Here is a 25,931-nt window from a genome sequence, read left to right on the forward strand (position 1 = left end):
ACGCTGGACGCTACATTGAGAATAAACTACAGGGAACAAGGCAGAAGCAAATGACTGGTTACGAGGCCACTACAACAATGCAGGTGACAGATGGCAGGGCCCTCGCGGCGGTGGAGCTGAGAGAGGTGGTCAGATCTGGATACAGCTGGACAGAGGGGCCGAACAGGGGTGCTGGCCGACCGGACGGCGGGTTGGAGAGAAAGAATCCAGGACGAGCCCGGGGTCTGAGCACCGGGACGGAGCTGCCCCCAACTGGGGGACGGGCAGGCTGCAGGAGGCAGGTCGGTGCGGGAGCTCGAGTCCGCTGTGGTGGCAGGCGGGAGGTGCCGAGTGGGCAGCTGGGGTCCAGCACAGGCCCGCGGCTGGAGACAGCGCGAGCTGGTGTGAAGGATGCCCCTGCAAAGAGGCGGCCCGCTGCTGCCTGCGGGCATTTCGGCCCCAAGGGACCAGACCGTTTCACATTCAAAGTGAGAGGTATCTGGGTTTGTGCAGTAAGATACCTCGATTTTAAAATGTTGGCAACGTGTTATTGGTATTGAGGTAGGTGTTGTCTTCTACCCAACATGAGATGCAATAAAACAGAGCATATGATGTTGTAAGAAATAATAAAAAAATTAATAAAAATAAATAAGTAAATAAGTAAGTAAGTAAATAAAATGTTGGCAACTGACATAAAATTACACATATTCTGCCAGACACCCAACTACATCCGTGGGCCTGAGGGCCAGATGTTTGCAACCTGTCTGCACAGCTATTTCCCTGCAAAGGCGGGCACTGCTACTCTCATTTTACAAATGAGGAACCGACGCTCAGAGAGGTGGATCGATGTGTCTCCAGTCACACAGCGAGGAAGAGGCAGAGCTGGGATCCAGATGTCAGATCCGTCCTCTCCCGAGTCCGCAGTGCTCTGGGACCCAGGGCCTCCTCCACACCCTCAGCTCCCTTGTCAAAACAGGCAGGTCCTGGCCTAGAAACAGCCGGGAGCGCTGGAGGATGGCCCACAGCAGCCTGCCTTGCCGGGCGGGCGGGAGACGAGATCAACCAAAATGACATCCCTGTAGTTAATAATTAGCTCTGAAGGCACGACGGGTCTGGGTCAGGTTCAAGAGCACAGGCTGGATCAAACAGGATGGGCCTCCCAGCAATCAAGAGTCTCTGTACCTGGGCCCTAGAGCAGAAAGCAAGAGCGCTCAGGAACCACTTGCTGGGGCAAACCGAGCTGTGTAAGAAGCCTGTGGGCACCACCTTTCAGACAACGCTTCTGCAGGATCCGTCTCATGGGCCTGGCCTCTCTCCAGGACTCCTGGCTGGAACGCCGCCCCTCTCCCCGTAAACCCACCCTCACACTGAGGCCAGAGAGGGCCTTCTGAGATACAAATGCGATCGTATCACCAGGTGAAAAACACTTCTCACTGTTCTTAGAAGAAAGCCTGAATCCCTGATCGACTTGCAAGGCCCACACACCGGGCCCCAGGCAAACGCAGTCCTCTCACCACCCTGCCCTGCCCTCCAGCCACACCGCTGCTTCTCATCTTCCTGAACTCCCCCTCAACCCCAGGGCCTTTGCTCCTGCCAGGCACCTGCATGCATACCCAGCCATCAGATGGGTGGTCGCTCCCTCAAAAACCTCTGTGACTTCCAGGCAACCCCTGGGCACCTTAACACAGTGGCCATCTGACTTTCCTCTGTGTGCCCAGGTGGTCCGTCCTTACCTCCCCCACAAGACGGAGCTCAAAAAAGACAGAGACACCTTTGGTTCTTGTAATTGGCCTGCACTTGAATTACTTAAAGAAGAGACCCCATTGGGGCACCTGAGCAGCTCAGTAGGTTAAGCGTCTGACTTCGGCTCAGGTCACGATCTCAAGGTTTGTGGGTTCAAGCCCCATGCCGGGCTCTGTGCTGACACCTCAGAGCTTGGAGCCTGCCTCGGATTCTGTGTCTCCTTCTCTTTCTGCCCCTCCCCCACTTGCACTCTGTCTTTCTGTCTCTCAAAGGTAAATAAAAGAATAGACCCCATTAAAACATAGCACGTAGGCATAGTTCTTGGAAAGTCTGTCCCTTGTTCTGAAATGACGCCCTTCCTACTTATCTGGGATTCCTTTCTTTTATGAAATGGTAGTTCATAAATGCTTTAAAAAAAAAAAAAGACTTCGTAAAATAAAAAGTTGGCAATCCCAACCCCAGGGGTTTGTTGGGGTTTTATCCTTTTGGCATAGTACTGGGCAGGGCAGTCCCCAGGTCTAGGAACCATAGGAAACCACTGCTCTACCCTCCACGGGCCTGTTTCCAGGCCCACACACAGGTGTGTCCAAGTCTGGGCGAGGAGGCAGACCCAGAGTACAGAGAGCTGCTGGTGTGCAGACCCGTGTTTGGAGGGTTGGGACCCCCTCGCACAGACTGTGTGACCTAGGTTTCTAACTGCTGTGGGCACCTGTGAGCAACAGCCATCTGTGTGGCAAGGAGAAATGCCACCAGGTATGCAACGGTCCCAGGAGACGCCTCGGCCAACGTTCTACTGCTCGACACGGTAACTGCGAAGTTCGTGACGGTTGTGGGGAACCTCTCCTGAGGACAGTGTCCGCCAACGCCCGACCCTCGCCCTGGGCATCACGGCCGGGCCGCCGCTCAGCACCTCTTCTGCGACCACCCAACTAGGCTTCGTCTCCTCCTCCAGGGCTGGTCCCCTGCTTATGGAGTCGCTGTCCCCCCACCCCCACCCCTTGCTGCCCACACTGTCGCCAAGCTCAGAGCCCAGAATCCAGCTGGATCTCCAGCATCGCCACGAAATGCCGTCCGTGCTCCCATCCCCCTTTTCGCACTGCTGGTTGATCCCCGAACCCCGCCGGGCCTTCCAAATGGCTGGCCGGCGAGCGCACCAGGCACTGCTCCAAGCACTTCACACACATTAACTCCTTTACTCCTCCCACCGACTCCCATTTCACAGATGAGGAGACTGAGGCACTAAGACACGAAATTTGCTTGTAGAAGGCCATACGCTAGCTCGTTACAAGGGCAAAGCTGGGATTTCACACCAGACACAGCCTGGTCCCCAAGCTCGTGTTCGTAACCACCTCCCACGTGGCCTTTCCAGCCCCTTGGGGCTCTGTTGGGACCAAGTGACCTGGAAGTACACTTTAAGGACAGATGTCCCTGTGGAAACGCTCAGATGGGTTCCTGCTGCCTCGGGCCTGAGTTCTGGTTCATCTCAACCCCTCTCTCCCCTGCTGGCCACACCAGCTGCCGGACACGCCTCTCCCCTTCCGGCTTCACCTCTGCCATCCCCTCTAACTGGCAGGCCTCGGTTCTGCCTTTTCCCACAATCTTCTGGTCCCTCCTTCACGGTGCCTGACCAGACAGGCCTCTCTAACCAGCCTAGGAGGTCTCTTCTCCTACTTATTCTCGAGCACAGAGCCGGTCCAACTGCCTCCACAGACCATCTCCGACAACCTGTGATTGTGTACTTACTTCCTTACCTGTTGGTGGCCCCCCCACCCCCACTCCAAACTGGAAGCACCACCAGAGCAGAGAGCAAGCTGGCCTCAGCTCACCATCACATCCCAGCTCCCATCACTGTGCCTGGCATACAGCAGGCGCCCAACACATCGTGGAATGAATGGATGGATCTGCGGACTGGGTCTAGAAAATCAGGGGACAAGATTAGGTGTGGGACGCACATGCTACGGCCACACTATGTAAACGTCAAGTGGCCACGTGGAAAAGGCTGGGAAGGAATCCAGGAGTTTCACGAGGACGCCTGGTATCTACTTAGGATATATGGACAAGGGGGGAATTTCTCCCTACCGTGATTGGCCATGTTTTCTAGAAACAGGCAAGACTCCTTTTAGAAGGCCCTGGTGCCACTTCTGGTCACAGCCTGCTGTCCTCAGGGCACTCCAGGGGCCTGTCGGTCAGGAGGCCCATCAGGGAGCACGCAGGAGTGCCCTGCCTGGTGCAGCTCCCTTCACCTGGACGCAGGCAGCCAGCGCGGCCTTTCTTACCCCCAAAATGGGGCCATCATACAAGTGATGAACTGGTTTAAACATGTCAGGATACGCTCCTCCAAATCGTTGTCAAAGCCGAAGATGCCCGCCCCGCAGAGCCCCGCAGCGTGAGCCCTACGTCACTTCTCCAGCAGCTGCACCAGGGACGACGGCGAGCTCTCCCCTCACCGAGCACCTACGGTGGGCCCGGCACGGCACCGGGAGCTTCACCAACGTGATCTCATCTGATTTTCAACAGCTCCCCGGCAAGTCTTTAGAACCACTTTAGAGGCAAGGCCTCTGAGCCTCAGGAACCCTAAGGCCCCGAGCGATGCCACCAGCCCGATGGCTTGTCGGAGTGGGCACGGTGCCGCCAGCCCTCCCTCCTGCCCGGGCTCCATCTGGAGCCGCAGCGGGGCCGGGCAAGCTCACCATCTGCAAGGGTGGCAACCAATTCAGTTAGTAAGAGCAGCCCCCCGTCCTTGTCTGCTAGAGACAGTATGTATAGATGCGATGATGCGACGTCTTCCGTTTGCTTCGATACGCAGGGTGCGGGTATATAAAAAGAGAAATGGTAGGGGCCGTGAGAGTAATAACCTTTGAAGCTGGAGGCGGGGCAGGTGGTGATTCACGGGGCCATTCTCTCTAAAAGTCTGATCTGTTTTATGTAGTCAAGCCAGCCTTCCCTTCCCATCCCCCTTCCCTGCCTCCTGCCCGCCTGCCCTCCCTTCCTTCACGCTGCCAGTCTGTGACCTCTGCCCCAAGCCACTCTCCTCTCCGGCAAAAACAAAACCAAAACAGGCTCGAGCATGGGCAGCTGGCTTCTTTCCGGAGGGGCAGGGGTGAAGGCCTCCACGAGGCTCCTGTTCAGGAGCCAGCCTGTCAGAGCTCACCTGCCACACCCGACCCAGAGGCTCACAACTGGTCTGGAGATATGCGATGGGGCTGTGGTTTCTTATCAACGTGTGACAAGGTCAGGAAACACAGGTTAAGTCACCTCCTCCTGCGATCTGTCGGTCGGTTGGAGCCGGCATTCCTTTGCGCCGGTCCGCCCGTATCACATCACCTTCGGGGAAAAGTTGACCAGCCCCCAGCATTTCTCCCCGAAGTCAGCCTCCTCAAATCACTACGCTCACAAGGAGGATGCCCGGTTTCCAATCGCTTGGCAAATATGCATGCCTTCGTCTAGGTTATGATGTTGCCTACATTTTATGTACATAGAAGGCATTTCGTGATGTGCAGAGCGTGCTGACTTTTCCCCAATGGAAGGGGAGAGCCAGCATTTAGGAACAATCGCCAGGAAGAATAAAAAGAAGAAAGAAAAGTCAAACAATAACACGTGCACACCTTATTCTAGTATCACGTGCTCATAAAACCCACAATTCCTCGTACTTTCTGGATGGCGCCCTTTAGTGAAGACATAATTTGTGATGGGGCTGGGTAAAGACAGACAGCCATTACTTTCTTAATGGCCAGCTACCCAAAAAGGTTCAGTTAAGTGATCTCAACTAGCGATCTAGTCAATTAAAATTGATAAGTGAAAGACTTTTAACCTTTCTTTCAGCGGGCCATTCCTAGGTGGAGAGGGAAGGAAGCAACCTGAATTCCCAGCATAAAATTTAATTCCATTTCACGGATGCGAACATTCTGGCTGCCCATGAAAGCAAGCTGTCTCCCTCCTTCCCTGAATCCAATCAGAGAAAGACTGGTTTATCTTCTCTCCAGTCAGCTTAATCGATTTAAACCCTTCAAGAAATCCCTGTGGCCATCTCTCAAGGAGGAAGGGGCCAAAGGAGATGAGCAGAGAGCGGCCCATACAGGACACCGCTCCCTTCTTTTTCTAAGAGAGAGAAGACAAAGAGAGAACAAGAAGAAGGCAAGAAGAAGAAGTTAAGACAAACAGGTAAAACCCATCATAATCACTTACGGAGAATCCTCTATTCACGCAGGAAGCTCTGCACTTTCTACGCGTCACCTTATTTAATTAGCAGGTAATACAGAGGACTGCAGCTTCCTGAGCACAGTCATACCCTGGACACAATGCTCAGTCGTATAATATTTCATACGGTATTTTGCTCGGTTCTCAGCACAGGCCCATAATATAAGGAAGTTCATCGCCATTTTACAGGTGAGGAAATAGAAGCGGGGCGGGGGGTGTTTTCCATTGTTGGTTCAAGGGAACACACGGCAGGGCAGGGGTATTCGGCTCAAGTGCCAACCCTCAGGGGTCTACAACAGGATCGTGGGTCACAACGGAACGCTTCTGTCAAAACTCATTCAACTGTACGCTAAACCTTGGTGAATTTTATCAGACGTAAACTGATCTCAATAAAGCGGACTTAAAACAACAGGACCCTGTCTTCACCATATGCTACAAAGGGTGGCCCTCTGCGGGTCCCGCCTGCTCAACTTCCATGTCTTTGAGTTTTCTTTGAGGGCAACCTCCCTCCTCACTCTCAGGTGGAGTCTGAGTCTTTTCTTTCAAAAGAAATGGGCCCCACCTCCCAGCTCAAGGACCAGCCACGAGACCCCGGCCTCGCCCATTAGTGAACCACATTCCTCTGACCACAGATTGGTTCAGGGATGGTCAACGGACCCAAGCCAGACCAATGAGAGCCCTGCTGCGGACCTCCGTCAAGTCACAGGAAAGAGCAGCCCTATTTCTGGAAGGGCTGCTTAGCCAGTTCAGTAGACTTTGGAACGGCAGACGGCCACCTTGTCACCATCTGATGAGAGCCCTCCTGAGGATGAAGCCAGAACAAAGGGAAGCCCAGCGGAGACAAAGGGCAGCAGCTTCCTGATGACGCTGCTTAAGTCCCTAGATGCAGCTATGCCTGAAGGCAATGTACTCCTGGACTTCCCAGTGACGTCAGCCAACTCCCCTTTCTGTTCCCGAAGCCGGCCTAAGTCGTGTGTTCCGTCTCTTCTAACCGAAGAATCCTACCATATCACAATGCCACCTTGCCTATCCCTGTGCACGTGCCCTATAGCAAACGGGAGGAAAGAGAGAGCCCTACACGTACGAGAAGGGTTATCGGAACGCAACCAGGCTGACGCCCGTTGTCACTTTTAATCAAGTCACCCACAGTCACTTTTGAAAGTCACCCTCCCCCCTTTTTAGCAGCAGAATCTTTAATCATTGGCATCATACAGAAAACCAATCAAACTGGCAGTGCCACGATCATATGGAGGGCAGGGATCCTGGAGCCAGAGACCCCAATCACCCCGCCCAGACCCCTCGGCGGACGACCTGCACAGCCCCACCTGGGCTGCGCGGACGGGCTTCCAGGCGCCCAGAAGGCAGGGCCCTTTCTTGGAGTTTTGTGGGACACGCACGCTCTGTTGGTGCTTGGTGACGGATCAACCAGAGTCCCAAATGCTGGTGGCACATTGACCCTCCCAGCTATGTCTGAGCCGGCAGGGCGGAGCGGACACTGCCCCCTGCCCCGCCCCGTCCCTGTGTGATTTCTCCCCATGGAGCACGTCACCTAACTAACTACAGGTTCATTCTTTGCTGCTCCCCTCGCAGCTGCAGTGACAGGGAACGGAGCATGAAGAACACCCGGATGGCCTGCACAAACAGTTGGGGAGCAGCAAAGAATGAACCTGTAGTTAGTTAGGTGACGTGCTCCATGGGGAGAAATCACACAGTGGCTCTTGATTTCAACAAACAAAACGAAGTCCACCTCTCCCAGTCCCAGTCCCAGGGCTCTGGTGTTTGCAAAGCAAGACAAAAAAAAAAAAGAAGAAGAAGAAAAAGAACAAAAAAAAGAAAGAAAATCAACAGGTGCAGCCTGTTCCCACTTATCCACAAGTGAGGGCACTTCACTTCAACCGAGCACCTGTCATTTGCCAGCACCTCTCCCCTAGTGTCACGTGACCTTCTGACCAGGCCGGGGGCCACCCCACACCCCCGCGTCCTCAGCAGGTGGCCCGCTTTGCAGACAAGGCACTGAGACCCAAGGAGGTGAAGTTCCCTGCCCCAGGGCACGCATGTAGGGAGGGCTGGAACCTGGCCTCTTCCCACTAAACCAGCACAGAATCTGGAAACGCAAATCCCAAGTGACAGCGTTCCGCGTCCCACCTACTGAACGTGGGGGCAGAGAGCACAGAGGGTGAACCCTGCAGGGTTCAGGGCGGCCCGACTCGATTAAAAGCCCACCCCTGCCCCTCCTGGGCGAGCCCATGCACAGCAAAGCTTCAGCCCCTTGGCCTTGCACAGGGGCTACACTGTGGACGGGACGGGTGTGCGGGGACATCGGTGCCCCAAGGGCCCCTCACACTGACCCAGCCAGCTCTCTGGGAACAGAGGCAGCTCCGCGAGCATGGGGATCCCTGGCCCGCGAAAGAGGCGTCCGGGAGGGATCCAGCATGGCCATCCAACGCTTCCCAGAGACCGGGAAGAAAGCAGAATCCCAGGCCCCGGAACCAGAGATGTTTGTGCAGAAAGCAGCCTTCACCGCGGGCCCGGCTTGTGCTGGTAGCACGCAAGCTACCCTCGGGTCCCTGACTGGAGCTGAGTGGCCCAATGGTGAGACCAGGAAGCCGAGGGGCAGCCCCTCGCACAGGCCGTCTTCCCACCTCTTCCCCTGAAGCGTAGCTGACGGGCCTGAGGCCTGAGGGAAACCGCTCTGCAGTCAGACACACGAGGTCTGCGCTGGACTTGCTGGACAAGGCCCCCGACCCCCGTGAGCTCCAATGTCCACATCTGTGAAATGGGGGTGGTGGCCCCCGCCTCACAGGGATGCTAGGAGGCTCTGAGATAAGGCGGGGGGGGGGGGGGGGGGGGGGGGCCGGGGCCGGGGCGTGGCTAGCATGTGCTAGTAAAGGGGCAGCCATCCTTCACTGCGGCCACTCGCTAGCTGGGCACGGGGGAGGGCACGGGGACAAACCACTGTCGCCACTGGCGAGCCACAAGGCGATGAGCGCCAGCCCACTTTTGGTCTTCTTGTTTACAGTTCTGAGGCTACAGGCTTGGCCCACTGACCGGGGAGGCGGCCCTTCATAAGACAAGGTGCCTCCCGAAACAAGGCGGGGGCGGGGCTGGGGGGAGGCAAATTCCTGCCTCTGCCTCCAAAGAACGGGGCTTGCACTGGCTCCCGATGACCCAGGCCACAAGGATACCCACCCGCACGTGGAAAGCCTCATCTGGCCGTGGCCTACAACTGGCAAGAGACCTGAGCCACTTTCTTGATCTCCTAACGTAAAAAACCGGAAGAACAATCCTACATCCTGGATGCATTCTGAGGTCACGCCAAAGTACTAGAGAAAGATAAGCTTTTATATCGCAGTGAGAGTGGCAGCTGCATCAGTATTGGTCTGATTGTTCTTATCAGCTTTTTAAAGTACAGTCTTCGTAAGACATCTGCAACAATCTGAAGAGAAAGAAGCGTGGCTTCGTTTTCTTAAAATCGAAACGGCAACTATGAGGCAGCCACCGCGTGCCAGGCACCGTGGGCACCTCACTGCAGTGTCAAAGCCGTGACACTGGAAGAGACGGAACGGGGAGAGGCAGACTGAACCAAGTTCACAGGGCTGATGATGCCTGAGCTGGGGTTGGAACCGGGAATGTCTGATGCTTGTGGCACTTAACCAAGCACACGAAGAAATTCACACGCCTGTGCCAGCCTGAGCGCAGAAAGCCCAAGATGTGGGTGGTCATTTGAACCATACGGCCATCTGAACTCTCAAATAATGAGTCACGGGCCTCGGATGTGACCAAAAAAGGCCCATCGGTCAGGTCGAAGCTGAATGAATGCTTCATTTCTGTCTCAAAAACCCATTCCTCCCGGGGTTCTGAGGGCAAAGAAATCAAGCAGGACCCTCCTCGCTGGGGGGTGAGAACAGAAATGTGTGTGGCTTTCTACAGACCATCACTCTGAGAACCAAAACCTTCCAATATAAAAGTTCAGAACTTGGCTCCTAGCAGAGACCTTTCTGGTAACACATCTGCTTTTGCTCTGCAAGCAACAAATGGCAGGTATTTCCAGAAATACCAAATGATAATAATAATAATAATGATAATAATAATAGAATAATAAAAATATGAAGAATACAGAACATAAAATAAACGCCCCGAAAATACTTTTCCTGGTTCTTGCCCCAGTTAAGAGAAGGAAGAGGGTGTGAAAAGCCCATGCCCACGAGGGAGGACGGACCCCACAGGGCCAGGTGCTCCATTTGGACTAAAGATGGGGGTCCCTTGGGGGTCCTACAGGGTCCACCAGGCACGGTGACTAGCCACACAAGTCCAAGAATCCACAAAAGAGAGGTAAAACACCAGGATCAAGGCCCTCAAATTCATCCCACAGCCCCCTAAACAATAACACCCCCTCTACTCACCAGAGTCCTGCCAGGTACTAGCGAGGCAAGACCGCGACATCTCACTGAAGCCTTTTAACAACTCTGCGTGGTTCCCATTTTACAGACAGGAAAGCAAAGCCCGGGGACGTGAGGCAGCCTGCCCCCAGTGACTCGGCTAATAACCAGACTCCAAAGTCTGTATTCTTCCAACCATATGCCTTTGCCTTCAAAAGATTTAAGGCTTGGGACCCAGGCTTTTATTGAGCGCTTCTCGGGACTTTGCCAAAAAAACATGCAATTTGTCAAGTTTTACTGAAAAGGAAAAAGGACTCATTACTCTTTCTGAAGCTTCCACAGAATGCCAGAAAGGCAGACGGACACTGGAAGAACACATTCGTTTTGGACAGGAGTGACAGCTGAGCACGCTCAAGTACCAAGAAGAGACGCGTCCTGCGTGCTCCAGTGCCCCCAAGAGCGAGTTCTGCGAGGGGGTTGTGGCGAACGAGTTCGCCAAGTGGGGCAGGACGGCTTCGGGCTCAGACGGACCTAGGTGAGTCACACGAATCCCCCGAGCCCAGATGCGAGTTCTGGGAATGGGGGGTACCCACCGGCCCCAATCTCAGGGGCCACCGCAGAGGCGCAGCCCCCGAGCCCTGGGGCCGCCCCGCATACAGCGCTCAGGTCCAGCCCTCTCGCCACTGCCCCTGCCACACCTGCAAGCCGCGGAGTTTAGGGGGCAGTCGCCCAGGTTAGAAGCCCACCAGGCTGTGGAAGTGGCCGCGAAGAGTCAGTCATTCTTAATGGGACGCCGAAGCAGTGTAAAGTGGGCACAGTCCGTTGGGAAAGCGCCTTACCGGGATGTACAGTGTCACGCAAAAAACGTTCATACCCTTTGAAGCGGAAACTCCACTTCTGGGAACTTATCCTAAAGAAATAAGCCAGGAGAAAGAAAACACTGTATTCGTGAAGCTGCTCATGACAGTTTCGCTGAAAATAATGTGATCCCGGAAGCAACCAGGATATCGAACCAGCGGAAAGATGCCTAAGTCATGGCAGAAGTCACCAGATAAACTTTCAGGCCCCGGTAAGAGATTCGACTTGCAACGACCGCGTCACAACAAGGAGAGCTTCCGGATTCTGCTGCAGGACGGAGAAAGGGCAGGGAGGGGCCTGGAAGCGAGGCCACGAGGCACCCTTCCTGCCTCCATGAGAAGACACGCTTGCAAACAAGGGCAGGGAGGAGACGCGAAAAGTGTCTTGGGTGATGAAATCACGGGAAATTCTTTCCCCTCCACTTTTAGAACCTCACAAGATGTTCTTTCATGCGTGATACACATCCAGAGAGGAAAGCAGAATATCCTATTTCCTCACGGTCAACAGCGATAAACACAAAACCTGTGTGTGGCTTTACGTGGGGATACGGAACAGAATTCAGGGACAAATAAAATTTCACACAAATACATGTGTTTCCTAATGGCTTCCCAGGTTACCACGGAAAGGAAGCTACTGGATTCAATTCAGATTTTGATGTTCACCAAAATTTCTCTAACTCTTCTCTAGCCTTAAGCTTCAAGAGACCACGAAAAACTCTCTTTCCTTCCCTCCTGAGATGCTAGACTGCTTCACCGCACAGTAAGTACTTCCTGAGCACCTCCTGTCTGCCAGGCACCTTGCAGCCTGTCTTTCCAACTACCTTGGGCAGGAGCTGAGACACAGAACACACGAGCAACCTGAGGCTCAATGAGGTTGAACAACTTGCCCAATGTCACATAGCTGGAGCCGGCACTGAACCTTGGTTGGTCTCACCAGCCTGTGTTCTTTCTAAACTGCTTCTCTCACTGCCTCTGGGAGGGGCCCAGCCCAAGTCCCCATTTCCGCTTACACGTTCTCATCAGACCCCAGTAGTTCCCAGGACCTTCGTTTCTACGTGAACCTCCCTTACCGGCTGGCATGGCTCAGTGGCTCTCTTGCTATTTTGGTCTCGTTTTATAATCTCCATTCACTGTCTATTCTGGCATTTTGCACAGCACCTAGAAAATGCTCAACACGTCTGTCGAATGGAAGAATGCGCAGGAGGCACAACGTGACTTTCAGTGCTGGGTGCCTCCCCATGGCCTGCGAGGCCCGGTCACCCTCCTGTCTTATCCCGTTCCCTTCACTCAGCCTGCCGGTCACCCCGCTTCCTGAACATGCCGTGCTTATTCACATCTTGAACTCTGTACTCAAATGTCCCCTCAGCCCAGTTTACTTCTGTGCCCTCGGGCACAGCATCTGGCATACGGTGAGTGTCCAGGGGCTCTCTGATGAATGTAGGGAGGACTGTTTTACAAGTTGGGAATGATGTATTATTAAGGGTTGTTTGAACTTCCTTCAACAAGTCCTTAAGGAAACAGAAGGGATTTCTGAAAAGGGTCAGCCTCCTAAAAGTTAAAAAAGTTTCCTTGGTGGAAAAAAAAGAAGAAGAAGAAGAAAACCTTTGAATCCAAAAGGATGAAATGGAATGTTCTTTGGATACAAGCAAAGAACTTGAAAGAAACCACATAAGCCCTCAATTGCTTGCTAAACCATACACTTCCTTTAGCTCAAATTCAAAGCACACTGCTGCGTTCTGATGTCTGAAATGGGCTAAGGATTCTGGAGCTTCTGGAGGATTCTAGACAGCTCCTTGAAACAGGAACCGAACTGAGGTGGGTGGCCAAAACTCCCCTTCAGAAATCTGAAGTCACAAAGGAAAGCTTCTCTAAGGTAGATGGCTTTGCTTTGAGATGGCCGGCCCTCTTTTCTACCATTCGGCCACCTTCTCATGGGCTCTAAACCCAGGGGCCCTGAGGCTTCAGAGTTGCTTTTATAAACTTGTCACACAGACAAAGACTGAACAAGAGACCCCGGGGAAGCGCAGACATTCCCAGCGCTCTGTCTGCACTCAGTTAGTTGGGCTACGCATCCCGTCTGCGGCAAGGGAGGCAGGCTACTTACAACCAAGTGAGGTGTGAGGGGCAAAGAGAAGAAGGAGGCCCGTACCACCAGCAACTACTACCGGCCTGGGACGCCTGGGTGGCTCAGTCGGTTAAGCATCCAACTCTTGATTTCGACTCATGTCATGATCTCACAGTTCATGAGTTCGAGCCCCGCTTTGGTCTCTGCACTGACAGTGCAGAGCCCGCTTGGGATTCTCTCTTTCTCCCTCTCTCTGTCCCTTCCCTGCTCATGCACTCTCTCGCTCTCTCAAAATAAATAAACTTAAAAAAAAAAAAAAAAAGGAAAAGAAAAATGTCTATTAAAAAAAAAAAAAGGACCACTACTGGCCTTTCGTGTTCTGCCTTTCACTGACTGCCCACAATACTTCTGGCAAGGGCAGGGACGTGCTCCTCTCAGATGGGTAAAGGAACCCCAAAGCCCAAGCAACCCTCCCTCTGCCATCTGCCCCACCCCTGAATTTCTCCCATTCTCTCCTGTGGACCATGACCGTCTGCTCTGGGCTGGCAGGGCCTGATGTCAGCAATCAGCTACCAAGGCCAAGGTCCTGGCTGGGCTCTAAGGCCCCTGAGATCAGCTCCCTCCAGCCTCATCACTTCCCAGTGGGCCTCCCTCGCTCTGCGCTCGAGCCATGTCCCTTCCCTAGAGGTGCTGGAATGAGCCACATCTCCCTGGCGCTCTGCACCCCCTGGCTGCCCGGCCTATCCCTCTGGTGCCCGTGCCACCTCGCTCCCCAGGTGGGATTAAGAGCCTGACCCCATATTCCTTAAACTGATGATGCTGCCTTTCCTACCCTGGCCTCTAGACTCTGACTCCTAGATGACTGAGGCGGTGTATTACCCGTCCCTGGCGCCCAGCACCACGTAGGACTGATATAAATACAACGAAGGTGGCAGTAGGGAGTGGCAGGTCAGAGTAGCTAAGAGGGTAGCTCTGGAGGCCACGCTGCCCGAGCCGAGTCCTGGCTCCTGCTACTTAGCAGCTGGGGGACCTTGAGCAAATCACTGGACCTCTTCATGCCTCAGTTTTTTCCTCTGTGAGATGGATTAAATTTAGCACAGCCTCCTAGGACGATTGTAAAATTACATGAGGAGGTTCATACTAAGAACTGATACGAAGACTCACTTTCTGTCAGACATGAGCTCCTACAAGCATTAAGAAAACTGGGGGACCACGAACCAGAAAGAAGGCAGTACCAACACGGAGCAGGAGCTCTCAACATTCACAGCCTTCTGGACCTCGCTCTGGCTCAGACAGGGTGGGTCCTGCGGTGAGGTCTGCGGGTTTGGTCAGACGGCAGGGAACGCGGATGGACTTAAAACACATAGGTCCGACTTCATCTGCGTCCCCCGCCACCCCATGTGTCCAAGGCGAAATCACCGCCTGGGCAGAGGAAGCCCACGGAATCTTCCTGTTTGAGGCCGATCCAGCAGGTGACTCCTGGTTCTCAAAATCCAAGAACGAACACCTCTGTGGCTCTGGTTAGCCTGGGATTAACTCAGAAGAAGAGGGCAAGGGATTCATCTCATTTATCGATTCATGTCTCCAGGGAATGCTTTTCTAGGAAGAGGTGACAGTGCTTTCTTAAGTAGTTTTTTTTTTTTTTTAATGTTTTTATTTATTTTTGAGACAGAGAGAGACAGAGCGCAAGCAGGGGAGGGGCAGAGATAGAGGGAGACACAGAATCCCAAGGGGCTCCAGGCTCTGAGCCATCAGCACAGAGCCCGATGGGGGGCTCAAACTCATGGGCTGTGAGATCATGACCTGAGCTGAAGTCAGATGTTCAACGGACTGAGCCGCCCAGGCGCCCCAAGGTGACGCTGCTTTCTAAGAAAGAAGCTGATCTTACGAGAGAGATAGCATACCGTGAAGAGCCCTGCGACACTGCTTCAGAAAAAAAGCACTGATAAGGGGTGCGCGCTGCTGCGGGGTTCTGAGAACTAATGTGCCCGTCACACGCGGAAGCAAGCAGGCAGGGCGAGAATCGCAGTCTCCTTAGCGGGTGCCTGCCTGGAGATCCCTCAGATACCTTAACACCACACCATCTCGGGCGGGGGTGCTGAGCCTCTCTGGGCCAGAGTTTCACATGGGCCTCACCTGCGCTGTCTGCCCTCTGCTCACCCCCCTGCCCCCGGTGCCCACAGCGGCCCGGAGGCTTTCTCTCAGAGCCTGGGGCTGGGGATCGTGCCCTGCACCGGCGAAGGCAGCCTGCCCGGCACCGTGCCGTGGAATTTCAACCCTGCGTTAGCAAGGGGCAGGTCCCCTTGAGAAGTCTGTCCTGGCGGCAGGGCGCGAGGGGGGCGCCCGTCCGCCCGCTGTCCGGACACGGGGTGGACGGCGGGCTCCCGACCCGCTGGAAGACCCTCCCTCCCGGCCCCGGCGGCGGCCCCGGCAGACGGCAGCCCAGGAGAGGTGGGTCCCACCTGCGCTCACTCACCCGCCGCGTCTTCTCCACGTCGCCGCACGGCAGCCGCTTCACGAAGTCGATGCCGGTCAGCGGCGTGCCCGTCGGGGGCAGCAGGATAGAGGCGTCCATCATGAGGTACTCCACGTTCATGGGCTTCATCTGGAAGAGAGACATCACAGGAAACCTCACCGCAGGGAGGGAGGGGCCGGGGCAGGTTACACGGGCCCCTCGTCTCACCCGCCGACAGCCAACGGGTACAGTGCGCCCACGTTAAGGCTGGCACGAGTCCTCGAGGCAGCCAGACGCGCGGGCTGCGAGCCTTTGTTTCCCGAGACGCAGAGCTTTCCTTCCCTTGAACTGACAGCTCGGACACCCTTGACGAGTTGCCTCCGTGCTGTGGCAAGCTGTGCTTTCTCCCCCTCTCGGGCCCCTCCACCCAGCGGGGAGCGGGTCCCTGACCGCAGCCTCCTCCCTCTCTTTGTACTCCCCAGAGTGACGACGACAGACCTAGCGAGAGCAGCCCCCCGTTTGTGGAGAGCAGACCGCTGACTGCAGGCAGGCGGTGAGCTACAGATCCTATTTAGTCCCCCCGAAGACTCCGGACAAGTCCGCCGACAAGACGGAGACTCAGCGGGCTGGTGGCAGAACTAAGATGCAGACCCAGGCCCGCCTTGCTCCAGACGCCCTACGACTCCTGCCACATGACCACCAACCTACTTCCTTCCTCAGCCGCTCAGCATCTTACCTGGGATCAGAAAAACAAAGCTACTCAGTGAGCACCTACTAAGTTCCGGGCACCTGTGGGGCTCACCTACCACTGGACGGGAGTGCTGATGCTGTCCCTTGTTACAGAGGGGAACACCGAGCCCTGAGAAAGCGTGTATGCCCACAGCCACTGGGCCAGACAGGAGCGGAACTGTCTGCCTAGCTCCACACCACTTCCAGGAAGTCTTCTCTGATGACTACGATGAATGGTAACAACATCTCCCCTCCTGGAACTTTGCTGCATCAGTACTGACACTGAATGTGCATGTATCGTTGGACACAGACACTTCATTTACCAGACACCCTAAAGGAATGAGATTTCCTGTATAGGTAAATGTCCTAGAGATTTAATTTTACTGCTTCAAGCATCACATGCTGTTTTAGGTGTCTTTTTTTTTTTTTTTAATATGTGAGTGATTTTTTTTTTAATGTTTATTTATTTAGAGATAGAAAGCAAGGGGGGAGAGGCAAAAAGAAAGGGGAGAGACAGAATCACAAGAAGGTTCTGTGCTGTCAGCACAGAGCCTGACATGGGGCTTGATCCCAGGAACTGTGACATCATCATCTGAGCCAAAATCAAGAGTTGGACGCTTAACCGACTGAGCCACCCAGGCGCCCCTTTATCTATCTATCTATCTATCTATCTATCTATTTATCTATCTATCTATCTATCTATCTATCTATCTATCTATTTTAAAGAAGGTGGGCTTCAATGCTATCACTTTTTTTCCCTCCTGGAACACACAGCTAACTATACACGGCATGTGTGGTGAGGGCCCGGCTGTCTGTGCTAAGCAGCCAAGGAGACAGCACACCCTGCCTGCCTCTTCCTCTGGGCCGCTGTAAGCAATTTCCTCCAAAGGCCTGGGGTCCCTCATCCCAGGGCAGGGTGGCAGAGCCCCATGTCCTGCCCCGGGGCCGCCCTTGGCATCGCCTTCCCGCTGTGCCTTCCGGCCTGCCCTCCGCCCCCCTGCAGCCCACTCCGCGCTGCCCCACCTGTCTCCACCACCTTCCGCAGGAACAGCAGACGGCTGCCATCATCACACCTTCTGCATTAGATAGGAGGTGATTCAGAAATGAATGAGGGTCAAAAATGAAGGCCTGGATTTAGCACAAGGGTCTCCGTGAGCACATCAGCAGCACCCAAGGGTCTATCTCTGCTTCCTTTAGCTCAGCGACTGGTTCCTGAAGTCTGACCTAAGGACTATACTTTCAGGTACGGGGTGTGCCCCCTTTCAGGTTCTCTGGGGTGCCAGACACCGTGCAGGACACACAATGAACATGCGACAAGACAGACAAACGAGGCCGGGGGAGGCCCCTATGGTGGGAGGGAGGGGAGCCAAGCACTCGTGCACACCGTCTATGGGAGGCACCCCTTCGGTATTACACATCCAGGCCGGGTGCGTGGTGTGGGTCCCATTTTACAGACGGGAAAAATGAAGGCTTAGGACGGAAGCAACCCGTTGAAGGTCGCATCGTCAGGAGGTAACAAGAGCAGGAACTGAGCAGGGGTTTAGGACCCCGAGCTTCTCCACGTCGTCAGGTGACGTACGAGCCTCCCGTTTCAAACAGGAAACCGACCTGTGGAGAACCGCAACGCAGAAGGAGACATCCCGGGGGTGAGATAAAGTGGTAGCTAACCCCTGAATCCACTCCACTTCCATTACTGGTCCAAACAAAGAGTAGGACACAGAGACACTCTTCCGGGGGGTCAGGGGAATGGTGGGGGGCAGTGGCCACCACCAGGTGTGAGATGCACCTGGGTGGCCTACACATCACCGGAGGAGGCCCGGGCACTACTCGGGCACATCTGGAGACGAAGGATGCCAATTTACAACGTTCCCTTTCCACAGAGGGCCCGGAAGTGCCGAGGGCAGGGGTGTGGTGAGGGCCCAGGAGTCCACCCACCCCCCCGCCCCGGTGAGATGGGCTTGGGAGCCAGGAGCCACTTTGAGCAAGCTGCTTCTGTGTTTGTGACACTGAGGTTCATTACAACTTCCCGAATCGCTTCACTCTTTGATGAGCAGTGTCCACGAAGAGGACGTTTGTCACCTAATTACTGACTGCCAACGAAGGGGCAGGTGTTAGGGATGCAGAGAAATAAACACGACAGAGAGAGCTGCGTGACCCGATCTCTTCCCATGACCGTGCCTGCCGGACGGAGGCAGACAGGGAGGACTCTAAGCCGGTGCCGTGGATTCGAGGACAAGCAACACGCCGGAACATTCCAGGGGCCCAGCAGAGAAGGGCAGGACACTGCAGGGGAACTGCTCTGCCTTGGAATCCTGGCTCTCACCTCCCTGGCTGGGCAGGCTGGGGCCTCACTCCCATCAGGGTGACTCGGGCAGCAAGGGCAGAACCACGGACAACATGCTTTACGTTCCTGACGTGGCGTGAGACCTCAGTGAGGGACCATTTTGCACCCACGTGAATCTTTCCGACCCATCTACGGCACGACCCTAACAGGGGGAGTGAGTGTCATCTGAGATTTCAAAAGTGGCAGCGAGCCAGAGGCACCGTTTCCAACTCAGTTCCCCGCCAATCTGTGTCCTTCGATCAGAAAGGCCCAAGTGAGAATTCTCTCGGTTCCGCAGGACGAGCCGCACAGGCCACGCCAGCGCTTTCTGGCCCCTCACTTACTGTCATGCTCCTGTACTCGTCTTCAAACATGTCCAAAAAAATTTCTTCTCCCTAAAAAGGAAGGAAGGGAGGGAGATTATGCCTATTTTTTCCATAAACACCAAAGTATTATAAACTCCACTTCACGGCTTGGGGGGCCATCTGGTTCTCATTAGCGAGTTCTAGAAAATCACCAGGAAGTAAAATACACACGTGAGCACGAACACACACGCTCTCTCAAACGAAAGCCCGGATATCATGTTGCGCCTCTCAACGACTCTCTCCCCCCCCCCCTTTTTTTTTTAAGCATGTATAGTTAGATCCCTTCTGTCAAGGCAGCTAATTAAAACAGCAACAAAACACCACCACATATAATTAAAATATAAATGTGGTTAAAATGGCGAGTGTTCAACATCATGTATTTGTCAAGAACGGTGGGAGAGATGGGGAGGCCCGGCTCAGCTGCCGTGTTCAAAACAGGAGGCGCCACACCTCGGAAAGGAAGCCTATAATTAAGTATACTTAACGCTAAAATTATACAGCCTGGTCCGTTCATTTTTGAGGCACGCCTGTGAGGCTCTGTAGCTCCGCGGGGCTGTGATGGCTAAGAACTTGGGTCTGAAACATGTACACCAGGGGCCAAATCCCAGCTTCACCTCTCAGACCCTCTTGCTGGGTGACAGCCCACATCTACGCGGGTCACCATGAGGGTGACACGGGTCAATCTGAGCACAGAGCCCGCCGCCCGGCCAGGGCTGCTAAATGCGAGCATGGTCATTATGGGCACCACTGGACGGAGCACAGCTGGGGAAGGGAGGGGAGATTCAGCTGAATGCATCTGGACTATTGGAACTGTCCTGTCTCTCTCCTAAGTCCGGAATCACACATGTACAAACACAAATACATGGGCAGGGTGGGAATGGAGGAGATCCTTTATACATTTTTCCAGTATAAGTTCTACGTAAGAACCACAGAAATCACGACCCTGGAAATATCCAACACCTTCTGAGTTATTATACTTAGGACCTTATAGGATTGTATTATATGTAAGACCTTATAAGTAAAACTTACAGGATAAAAGAACGACCTGGGTGGGGAGAAGGGAGCTGCAAGTCAAATGTAGCTCTCCTTTCGCTAAGGGTGAAGAAAACCCTCTGGGCAAATGTCTACCTATGTATCTCTGTCTTTCGGTTTTTGCAATGCAAGACTTTCTGTGGGGGGTGGGGGGCAGGGGACAAACTAAGAGCAGTTATCCTGGAAAGAGACCCAAAGATGACTAATGCAGCCGTGAGGCCTCCGCTTTCTCCTGGGCTTTGCTGAGGACGTGTATCCTCGCTGAGGCAAGCCTCTTGCGATGGTCTAAGGGGAGCCTGGGATTTCCTCCCCCGTGCGTGGGGGCCCGCAGGGTTCCACCCTCGGCTGGGTGTGCCCACCATGCTGCAGCTGCACGGGGTCGTCTGAGCCTGACGAGGTGGATCCTAGATTACAAGGCCTGCTTTTCTCTCAGTGAACATGGACAATAATGGGCAGTGGCTTAAAAAGCTTCCTGCAAAGAAAAGAGCTCTGGTGCCTATGTGCCTATAATTCGTGGCAGTTTAAAGAGAATACAAAAAAAACAAGAAAATGGCAGCGCTAACACGTTTCTCCTCATCAGCCAAACGACAAGGGGAAACTGTGGCTAACTGGACCTGGAAAGACCTGACGCAGAGGTCGAAAACCAGGAAGGGACTAGTTCCATGTGAATATGGAGTAATCCACCTACTGCTGACAAATTACGTGCTTCCCTAAGGAATACATCATGCCCTAGATAAGAATGACACAAAACCATCACAAGGAGGTATTTGAAAACTAAACATCTGGAATCCGAAGAGGAATCTACAAATTTCTCTGTTACTCAAAGTCATGGTGGTCCTTTACAAAATCTCACTACCCTTAATGATAAACGTCTAGAAGCCTGTACGAGGTTTCCTGGCACACAGGTCTATAAATAACGTACATGCAGGGGCGCCTGGGTGGCTCAGTGGGTTAAGCGTCCGACTTCGGCTCAGGTCATGATCTTGTGGTTCGTGAGTACAAGCCCCGTGTCGGGCTCTGTGCTGACAGCTTGGAGCCTGGAGCCTGTTGGGATTCTGTGTGTCCCTCTCTCTCTGCCCCTCCCCCGCTCATGCTTGCTCTCTCTCTCTCTCAAAAATAAAATATTAAAAAAAAAAATAATGTACGTGAATATAATTCATAAATTCACAAACAATTCAAAGTTACTTTACATGAAAAACATAATTCATGCACCTATTAATTTACATATGTGACTTAGTCATGTGCAGGTGTAAGTAATTCACAACTTATATGTAAATTCAGCAATACACAAATTCACATGTGACTGATAAACCTTCCGCAGTAGCACCGAATCCTCAACAGGTGCCCTGGTAAGAGAAGCCTGGGGAGACCAGGGACTGGGGACTGGGACAGCGCTGCACGCGGTTCACTAGGGAAGCACAGGCATACGGAACAGCCACGGACTTGTGACCTTCACGTGCGTATGCCCACACACCACAGTCCCAGTTACGTGACCCACACCACACTGCCGTCCCCTGTGCTCTGGTAACGTACCTTATAAAAATGCCGTACCAAGTGAACGCTTTCTTCTCTGGCGCCCTGTGAAAACAGAGGGAGGTGGGGAGGGAGGGCAGGGAGTCGGGTGAGTTACTAATTCCAAAATTTGAGAGCATGTAAAACAGGGGAGAGGCCGGGCTAATATCCTTAAATCTATCTAGTGGTTCGTAATGTGAGAGGGAGGGAGGGTGAGCTCAAAATAAAAACGGGGCAAAAGAGAGGTGATTCAAGGTGGTGACAGGGGAAGGGGGTAACACCGAGTTAGGTGGGGGCAGCAGGTTATAAAATATGGCCATGGTGACTCCATTTTTACACATGTGTGTGTATCTGGAGAGACACCCAAAAAGCGTCGACTCGGGTTGCTACTTTTTCCCCCGTGTACTTTCCAAATTTTCTCAAATAAACATGAAAAATAAGGGGAAAGGCAATAAAAACTATTTAAAAACAACGGATGCGGGTATTGGCACAATAAACCGTAAGTAAATAAGCAGCGTGCGTGTGTTTGAATATGTATAAAATCTCTGTAATGAAGAAAGGAGAATAATACAATTCGGGTGACAAATATAAGGCTGGTAACTGTAACAGAAACCACACAAATTCAGTAACTAGGCGGGTTCACCGGGCCAGTCTCAGAGGAAGGGCAGTTCTTCTGGAGAGGCATCGGGGCCATTACGCCCTGCTTCTCGCTGGTGCTGCAGACGCTGGGGCTCCGATCTGGATCCAGCAGCTTCCTGCCCACCGCCTCCTCCCCTCTGGTGGAACACGGGGCCGCGGGGGCGGGGCCCTCACCTCCAGGCAGGCCAGGTGCACGTCCTTCATGATGCAGCCCGCGCTGGCCACGACTTGCTGCTTTAGGAGCAGGCAGCTCAGCTCCAGCGTCGCCAACCGGATCTTCCCATCTGCACAGGAAACCTGGGTCAGCCTCGCACACCCTGGCGGGAAGCCCTCAAAGACAGCTTCTCGCCTTTATCGCTTTGAGGTTAACAGGTGACAGGCCCTGGACACCCAGTGGGGACACGGAGGGAAACCCACGGGCCAACCCCTCCCCAGTCAATGACAATAGAATGTACCCACACCGCCCATGCCAGGTACTCCCCTGCACCCCCTTTATCAGGGGAGAGGAGGCAGGAAAAAGATTGTTACTATTTATTACTGGAGGCTGAAAAAGTGGCCGTCTGTGGTTGCTCTGCTTGGCTGGGTTCCTTCCTCTTTTCAGGAACAAGCACCCCCACTTTCGTTTGGAGAATCACCAACTCCACTCCTGGGCATGCAATTTGGGTGCAGCTGGTCCCTCCCCTCTGTCCCAGGGACAGGCACATCGGCCAGGCTGGTCAGATGCCCTATCCCTCTGGTCACGGTGACTGAGGGAGGGACGGGCGAGGAAGCCAGTCAGCCAATAAGGCTCAATTCCACACCGTGCTGGAACCACCGGGCAAGAGAACCTCTCCTCGCGCCGGGCCGAGAGCAGCACGGGCACAGTGGTGGGGCCTGAGCGGCACCAGACCGGGATCCACACTGGCCACCCCGCACCCTCGTCAGAGTTTCGAATCTTCTGTTCGGGGTTCTACAAACTGCCCACCCCCTCCCCCACAGTGCACCCTTTCCCCCAGACCGCCCAGAGTATGTCTGGCAGGCCCAGAGCCCAAGGAGAGAAGGGCACACACACAGCGGTAGAGTCCGGAAACAGTCTTAACAACTTGAGCTTCGGTACCCGGCTGCGCCTGAAGCCGGCACTGAAGACCTCAAGTCACACAAGCCAGTAGTTTTGTTTCTGTCTGGATTGCTTCGGCCAGTCTGAGTATGGGTTTCTGTCCATGACTGATCCACCTGCCGTGCAACTGTGAACCGGGCACCGCGCTGGGCACTGTACGGACCCCTCCCTCAGAAGTCTCTACAAAAACCCACCGCTATGGGCACTCTAAAGACCGGGGTTTAGACAAGTGAAGTGACTTGTCCAAAGGTTCACCCCGGGCGGCAGTGGACTCCAGGGGCTCTGAATGCCAAAAGCCCCGTGGAGCACAGCTCCTAGAAGCATCTGTGACTGCCTGATGGGAGGGCACCCTGCTCTTAGGCAGACTCCTCCCTGCGTCTTTAAGCTCGTTTCTGGGGAGACGGCTCGATGTGGAAGAAGGGCCAAGAGAGGAGGAAGTCTCAAGGCTGCAGCCCTGAGGCCCTGGGAACCCTGAGGACCGGGACAGGCTACTGGGAAAAACTCGAGGCAGACGCACGAGTGCTCACCTCCCTGCCCATCCTTTTCCTGCTTCACGTGTCAGGAGGGGAACCGGAGAAGAGGGAAGCATCTACTGGGAGAGGCTGCTTGGTCTCAGCTCCGAGGCTCTCTCTCAGGGCCCCACGGGCCCGGCACGAACACAGCCCTGCAGGCTGTGGGGACCCGCCACCCCCCCCCCCCCCCCCCCCCCCAGCCCTCCGGGGCTCAGTCTCGCTGCTGCCTGCCCCTCCGCGGAACCCCCCTGGCTCAGCCACGACACCCCTGCGGCCCCCTCCAGGCGACTGGGATGTGATCTTCCACCGAGACCCTTCTTCCTTTGCAAGCTCCTGGCAGGCGCGGACTTCCTGCCACTGGCCCCGCTAAGGGGCTGCCGTCCCTCCCCACCCCGGAGGCTCCTCTCCAACACCCAGGCCACGCTCTGCCATCTTCAACCACCGAGCCAACCTGCTGACAGAGCCCCTGCCAACTGCCCCCTGAGCCACTGTCCCCGGGGACGACCTCTGTTCCCCACACTGGACCTTTCGGTAGAAACTGACCCCACCAAGTGCCCTTGGTCCTGAGCCACACCTGTCTCTCTCACTGCCCCTCTTCTTCCGTGTGGGACCCGGCTCAGGCTCCCGTGCTGGCTGTCCCTCTGCATCACCTTGAGATACCTGTAGTGGCCCAGGGCTTGGTCCCCGATATGCCTCTCTTCTCTCCCGTGGCTTTAAACACCACCCCTATGTCTGTGAGTGCCACAGTGTTAGTTCTAGCCCCTAGCGCCCCTAAGCTCGAGATTCTATCTCCTCGTGGAGTCGCAGCAGTCCGGGATGCCCAGCCATGGCTTCCTGGAAGGCACGAGCCACACCTGTCCTGTACTTCCTGGACCCTCATCATCTGCACACAGTGGCTGGCAAGCAGGAGGCACTCGATCAACATTTCTCCGTGGAGCCATCCCCCCAAGCCTCTGTATACCCTCCCCGAGGTCATGGAGGCTCTGGCCCCTCTGGCCTCCAAGGGGCTCTGGCCGCTTTGTGGAGCCCACGCCCCTTAACTTCTGGAGTCCTCACCTGTTATCACGACTCCCACCCTTGCCCTTCTCCTGAGCCTGACGTGGGCTCATCGCCTGACTGCTCCTACTGTACCGCTCAGTGGTTCCCTCTTAACCAGGCCACATCTCCATTGGGCCCGTTTCTGTGCCCTCTCACACACCCTGATGGCCCATCCCCCTGCCTCTGCAGAGAACCCGCCTGGCAATCAGGGTGCCTCAAGCTCAGCACTGCTGATGTTTTGGGTCAGATAATCCTACGTCATTGGAGGCTGTCCTGTGCTCTTGTCCTGTGCAGCATCCCTGACCCCTGGAGGCCAACAGTAACACCTCTTCACGTTGTGACAACCGAAAATGTCCCCAGACACTGTCAAACGTCCCCTGTGGGCAAAGTTGTCCCCACTTAGGAATCACTGTGCTTGGTCACCCCTCCTGTTATTTCTAGCCCTTGTCTTGGCTGAGGATCCTCGGCCAAAACCTCAGAACTGGGCTGACGGGTGCCACACGCTGGGCAGGTCTTGTACCATCAAGGGCCCCTGATCCGAACCTTCCAAACTTCCCTCGTACACACTCTCAGGCTGGTTCGTGCTCAAACGTGGCCTTGGCCTCCCCGAGAGGAGGGTGACACACGCTGGCAAAACTGACACAAGAAGGGTTGGGTGCGGAAGGAGAAGAAAGACAGGGGAGGAAGGAGGAGGAGATCCCGAGGAGAAGATGCGGATGGACAGAGCGGTATGGGTGGCCCAGGGAGGAGCTGAAATCTGCCTGCGCTCTCAGAAAGGCCAGGCCGAGGCCCCAGGGCTCCTGGTGCGTGGTCCGGCGGCCCGGTCCCTCTCACTCTACTGCCCCTGTGAGCAGCCACACCCCAGGCACCTGGCTGGGCAGCGTTGTTCATGATCCTGATGAGTCTTTCGGCCAGGAGATGGTTGTAGGTGGTCTTGTCGGCCGCACTGGGCACCGGGAGCTGGATTTGCTCTAGTTTTTCAGGATCCATGCCTGGAACGCACAAAGGGG

General features: G+C 54.6%; 1 protein-coding gene across 1 annotated transcript in view; it reads right to left on the reverse strand.

The window, feature by feature from the left end:
- The window catches only part of CLEC16A (C-type lectin domain containing 16A), a 204,378-nt gene that overhangs the window by 95,876 nt on the left and 82,571 nt on the right, over window positions 1-25,931 (reverse strand). Inside the window, exons 14-20 of the mRNA XM_040459036.1 lie at window positions 25,791-25,913; window positions 22,450-22,559; window positions 21,658-21,702; window positions 19,072-19,122; window positions 15,697-15,825; window positions 7,497-7,551; window positions 448-489 (exon numbers count right to left, since the gene is read on the reverse strand). Of these exons, the coding sequence (XP_040314970.1) occupies window positions 448-489; window positions 7,497-7,551; window positions 15,697-15,825; window positions 19,072-19,122; window positions 21,658-21,702; window positions 22,450-22,559; window positions 25,791-25,913 (555 nt within the window). The remainder of the gene's footprint in view (window positions 1-447; window positions 490-7,496; window positions 7,552-15,696; window positions 15,826-19,071; window positions 19,123-21,657; window positions 21,703-22,449; window positions 22,560-25,790; window positions 25,914-25,931) is intronic.

This window comes from Herpailurus yagouaroundi, unplaced genomic scaffold (assembly GCF_014898765.1).
Source record: "Herpailurus yagouaroundi ecotype Mexico unplaced genomic scaffold, PumYag 222, whole genome shotgun sequence".
NCBI lineage: Eukaryota > Metazoa > Chordata > Mammalia > Carnivora > Felidae > Herpailurus > Herpailurus yagouaroundi.